Source organism: Lycium ferocissimum, chromosome 12 (genome assembly GCF_029784015.1).
Source record: "Lycium ferocissimum isolate CSIRO_LF1 chromosome 12, AGI_CSIRO_Lferr_CH_V1, whole genome shotgun sequence".
NCBI classification, from domain to species: Eukaryota; Viridiplantae; Streptophyta; class Magnoliopsida; order Solanales; family Solanaceae; genus Lycium; species Lycium ferocissimum.
The window spans coordinates 30,404,037-30,409,806 of NC_081353.1; the positions used below are offsets into that span (position 1 = coordinate 30,404,037).

Genomic DNA, 5,770 nt, shown 5'->3' on the forward strand with positions numbered 1-5,770 from the left:
TGAATCGAGGTAGTTTTGGCAAAATAGATGAATAAAGGGTATTTTATACCTTTCTAAAAGTTCAAGGGCATTTTTGTTCTTTTCCGTTAAATTTCTAAAAAATATTTGGGAGTTTGAATTAAAAATCGCACCACTTATGCAAACATAATGTACTATTAGTGCTACATGTGAAAGAATATGTATGATTTTATGTCCAAACCCAAACATAATGTACTATTTTGGTCTTTTTCTCACAATTAGCTGGTCGTTAGGGTTGGGCCACCAAGGCTCCAATTAGTTCCTAAGCCACCAAAGACAGCTCAAGTATGTCAGTAATTTATCTTCTTTCATATCAACACATGTCCACTCCCTGTTGGGTAGAAACATAATATTACAATGAGGGAGGAAGTAGAGAATCAGTCGATATGAACGATAAACTAAACTCTACTCTTTTTTCAATTAAATCGCCCAATCCACTTTGTTCTCTCCGCCCAAATAATCAACTCTCTCTTTTAGTGTATAATATATATAGTTATATATAAGTGGCATTTGAATCTTTATTCTACTACTGCATTTTTCTGTCTTTGAATCAAGAATCCTATTTTGTTTTGTAAATGGCTGGCATTATACAAGGAATTGGTGCACTTACCTCAGCTAATTCTTTTGATACCAAGAAATCACTTTTTGCTAATTCTCCCACATCTTTATCAGGTTTGTTCCTGGAATTACAATTTGGGTTTTGTTACTACTGCTTAAATTTCATGTCTCTTCTTTTTGGGTCTAATTAATTGTGTTTGTTTGCTTAAATTTATGTCTGCATTTTATGAATCTTTAGCTGGTATTTGAAATTGGGTTTTTGTTAGTATTGCTTAAATTTAATGTCTCTTCTTTTTGGGTCTAATTGTTTGGTTGATTTTATGAATCTTTAGCTAGTATTTGTAATTTGGGTTTTTTTTTTTTTTGATCTAATTGGTTTTGTTTGTTTGCTACATTTTATGAATCCTTAGCTAGTATTTGAAATTGGGTTTTTGTTAGTATTGCTTAAATTTAATGTCTGTTCTTTTTGGGTCTAATTGTTTGGTTGATTTTATGAATCTTTAGCTAGTATTTGTAATTTGGGTTTTTTTTTTTTTTTTTTTTTTTTGTTTGGTTGATTTTATGAATCTTTAGCTAGTATTTGAAATTGGGTTTTTGTTAGTATTGTTTAAATTTAATGTCTGTTCTTTTGGGGTCTAATTGTTTGGTTGATTTTATGAATCTTTAGCTAGTATTTGTAATTTGGGTTTTGTTAGTATTTTTGATCTAATTGGTTTTGTTTGTTTGCTGCATGTTATGAATCTTTAGCTAGTGTTTGAAATTGGGTATTGTTAGTATTGCTTAAATTAATGTCCTAATGTAGGTTTATCTAATCTTTGTTTGTTAGTATTGGTTGAAGTATTATCTAATCCATTTAGTCCTTGTTCACTCAATCATTTTTGTGGAATTTATGGTTTGGTTTTGATGCAGAGAGGAAAGGAAGAGTTTTTGTGGTTAGATCTGATGGACGTTTAAGCTATGGTTCGAACGGACGTGGTGGAAGAGCTGAACAATTAATTACTAATGCTGTTGCTGTTAGTGTTCTTTACTCTCTCATTATGATTTTGTGTTTATGTAGTCATTTACAAGAAGAAATTAGTAAATTTTATTGTTTTTGGAGTTTAAGATTTGGTGTTGCATGTAATACTCTAACAGGCAAAACAAGATATTGCTGCAGCTTCAACTTCATCCAAACCAGGGTATATTTACTTCTCCTCGGATTTATACTGTACACGCATACAATGCATGCATATCTTTACAGTTCAAATCGATTCCTTGTAGTTTCCACTTCACTCATCTCTCCTAATGTTTGTCTTCTAGGAATCTAGGGTGTTTTTGGTATGAACGAAAATGTTTTCCAGGAAAATAAGGGGGTTTGTGACTTATTTTCTTGTGTTTTGTACGTAAGCAAAGAATATTATAAAAACATTTATATATAATCTAGACAAATACTATTGGGGTGGTGGAGATGGGGGCTACGGAGGTTGGGGGTGGGGAGGAGGGGGTGTGAAGATGAGGTGTGTTGGAGGGTGGGGAGGACACAATCAAAATACTTTGAAGTATCATTACAGTAGGGCTGGAAAAATGGTTAAAAAGAAAACAAGTAACCATACAAGCCGACCCATTAAGTATGGGTTGGATAACTGACAATTTAAAAATGGATCAAATATGGATTTTATCTGCTAAAAAATGGATATCCACATGGATATCCATATTATCAATTCCCATTTGTCTGTTTATTATTTTTCTTGAGTTCTTGCTTTCCGGGAGTCTAAGCTTATTTTGGCTTTTAGCTTGAACACCTGACTATTCCAGAAACCCCGGAAAGTATGAATCCATATCCATATTAGCCCATTTTTCATTATCTGTGCTAAATATGGGTGGGTCGGATATTTTTTTTGTTTTTTGTTTAACCCGTTTTCAACCAACCCATATCCGACCCACCCGCCCGTTTCCACTCCTAATCATGAGGAAAGGTGCATTGAGGTTTGCATTCTTGGTATAAGGTAGAATTGATATATATGCTATGATGGAGTCCTCTGTTTCTTCTATCGATGATGCTGAGCTGAAATCGAAATCTTTTTCCAGTTCTGTGAAGAAGTGCGAATTATTTGACCTGAAGAAGGGGACCAAGACAGTTCTAGAAACTGCTAGAGATGGTTAGGGTTAGTGCTGCAAGTTGTCTGCTAGCCTTGAAAAATTTGGTGCCACTGTATGTGTATGCGATGAAGAGTACCGTCTGAGTTGGGAACTAGAGCAGCACTGGATAGGCATGGGGCCTGGGTGTTGCTTTGGTACTTTTAAGAGTAGGGTGTTTTCTTTGAATATGTGTGTGGGGAAAATGTACTAAGTGGAAAAATAGGAATGGCTGAATGGGTCTTGCAAACACTCTAGAATAAGTATGCTGCTAGGAGGAACAATAATGGCACTTAAAAAATCAGAATTTTACCTTTGAATTGGTTATCAAAACAAAGAACTTCACTTTTGAATCATGGCGCTTAATATAGAAACAAAATTATGTGATAGTTATGGAGAGAATTAAAATTCAGCAGAAAACAACAGGCTGAACCAAAGGCTTATGCTATAACTGAAGTTTGAATTCCAGGTGTATAACAGAAGAGACGTTACCCAGTGGATGCACTTATTTTGTCAATTCTTTTGCTTGCACTAGCTCCTCTAAGAAATTCGTGATCTAAGTTTTCACGATAACTGGTTAAGCAATCTTATATTTTAACATCAGAGGTCCCTCTGGAGATTGTCATCTTGTCTTTACTACTCTTGCTTTGCCATAAACTTCCTTGTATTCTTGTAAATCTGTCTCCATAGGAGTTATTCAAAAGGAAGGTTACATCTTTTATAGGAAATTTGACTTCCTTTCCTAGGTCAGACTCTTTGAGTCTTTGATTTTTGCTTTCTGATTTTTCTGGTTCTAAGTTTCCAATTACATGAATTATTGGACCACCAGAAGCTAGTAAAGGGGTCCCTTATTCATTCCTTCTCTTTCTAGTGCATAAGATCCCTGCTGTGGGATTCCAGGTGTTTCTGTTTACTTATCTGCTTGTTTAAGGACAAAAGAGCTCGTTTAGTTTTTATGGTGGTCATGACCAACATTTTCGTTGGATGTATTTGGGTCATCTGTGCTTTCTTGATGGGGTCTTCCTAATTATTGCGGATAGACTATGTCTGAGGTTTTAAAGGAAATTTTCTGTAATGGTGCTCGCTTAATAATTTAACTTACATCATCGAATAGATCTTTGTTGGCTGGTTGGATATGCAGTATTTTGCATATTTTCTTAATGTCGATCATTGTGTGAACTATATCTCACCTGATTGTTCTTTAGGCATGAGCTATTGCTCTTTGAGGCTCTCCGTGAAGGCCTTGAAGAAGAGATGGACAGAGATCCCACTGTTTGTGTAATGGGTGAAGATGTTGGTCATTATGGAGGTTCATACAAGGTGACTAAAGGCCTTGCCCCGAAATTTGGTGATCTCAGGGTTCTTGACACTCCCATTGCTGAGAACTCTTTCACTGGTATGGGCATTGGAGCTGCAATGACTGGCTTACGTCCAATTGTTGAAGGAATGAACATGGGATTTCTTCTTCTAGCCTTCAACCAGATATCTAACAACTGTGGTATGCTCCATTACACATCGGGTGGCCAGTTTAAGATTCCAATCGTCATCCGAGGTCCTGGTGGGGTTGGTCGACAGCTCGGAGCAGAACACTCTCAACGCCTTGAGTCATATTTCCAGTCAATTCCTGGTATCCAGATGGTTGCCTGTTCAACCCCTTACAATGCCAAGGGCTTGATGAAGGCAGCTATCAGAAGCGATAACCCTGTGATTCTGTTTGAGCATGTTTTGCTCTACAACCTTAAGGAGAGAATTCCAGATGAAGAATATGTGTTGAATCTTGAAGAAGCAGAGATGGTAAGACCTGGGGAGCATGTTACCATTCTAACTTATTCCAGGATGAGGTATCATGTGATGCAGGCTGTGAAGACACTTGTGGACAAGGGTTATGATCCCGAGGTCATTGACATCAGGTACGGGTGTCAAATGAGTGGGTTGGGCTGAATTTGGGCAGGTCGGAATGGGCTGAGTTAATAAATGGGCAGGTTATTGACCCGCTCAAAAGTTACTTAGGCTGAAATGGGCTAAAAAGGGGGTCATAACCCAACCAGCCCAATTCTTACTAAGTTTTATTTTCTTTGTTTGTTCTTTATGATTTTTAGTACCTAATAAAACTATTTTTTTCGTTATTATGGCTATATATAACATATCAAATAAAAAAATGTCTTTTTGAAAATTTTTGACAAGATTTCGCATGGTTCAATTTGGGCTACATATGAGCCCAATTTTTGATGGCCTGAGCTAATAAATGGGCGGGTCAATGACCAGCCCAAACTTGGGTGGGTTGGGCGAATCATGTTTTCATGAGCTAATTTTGCCACCTCTAATATCAGGTCTCTGAAACCATTTGACCTTTACACCATCGGGAATTCAGTGAAGAAGACTCATCGTGTGCTCATTGTCGAGGAATGTATGCGGACAGGAGGTATTGGTGCCAGCTTGACAGCTGCTATAACCGAGAACTTTAATGACTGTCTAGATGCCCCGATCGTGTGTCTGTCATCACAGGATGTGCCAACTCCGTATGCTGGGACGTTGGAGAACTGGACTGTTGTTCAACCTCCCCAGATTGTTACTGCAGTTGAACAGCTTTGCCAGTGATCAAAGTGGTAGAAGCCCGTTGGTAATTATGCCATTATGTTCCGTCACTTATGTCATAGTTAAGTCTTTAAAATTCAACTTCTGATTGTTTTTAATGTCTGATTTTGCTAAAGGTTTTAGTTTTTGGAACTTGCAAGTTCTAGTTAAGGTAACAAGACTTCATGGAAACATTATCATTGTTTTGTTTCATTAAAGACTAGAGTTTAGCTCTATTTGATAATTAAAGCTGGAGTTGTCTTATACATTCAAATATCAGAATGGACATTGCTGAAACTGTTAAATTTAAGTCTTCAAACTAGAGAACTGTGAATGCTGATGTTTGGAACTCTTGCCCTTCTGAGCACATAATGAAGCAATACTATCCATGATGCGAAACCTATGAAACCACAAAAAAAAAAAAAAAAAAAATGGAGAGAGAGAGCATACAGAAATCCTTTGAATATTCTAACCTCCAGTGTATAGTATGCTTTGTCGGATCTGG

The 5,770-nt window shown here is 36.8% G+C and overlaps 1 protein-coding gene across 2 annotated transcripts; it reads left to right on the top strand.

Moving 5' to 3' along the window:
* The first annotated feature begins 456 nt into the window (after window positions 1-456).
* LOC132039707 (pyruvate dehydrogenase E1 component subunit beta-3, chloroplastic) lies at window positions 457-5,514 on the top strand. Of its 2 annotated transcripts, XM_059430218.1 has the most exons (5): window positions 457-690; window positions 1,486-1,589; window positions 1,711-1,754; window positions 3,897-4,601; window positions 5,022-5,514. In XM_059430218.1, the coding sequence occupies exons 1-5, from the start codon at window positions 594-596 to the stop codon at window positions 5,287-5,289; spliced, it is 1,218 nt and encodes a 405-aa protein (XP_059286201.1). In that variant the 5' UTR covers window positions 457-593; the 3' UTR covers window positions 5,290-5,514. The 2 variants fall into 2 exon arrangements, with proteins under 2 accessions (XP_059286201.1, XP_059286202.1); XM_059430219.1 differs by lacking the exon at window positions 1,711-1,754 and having other exon boundaries at window positions 645-690.
* Window positions 5,515-5,770: the final 256 nt, after the last annotated feature.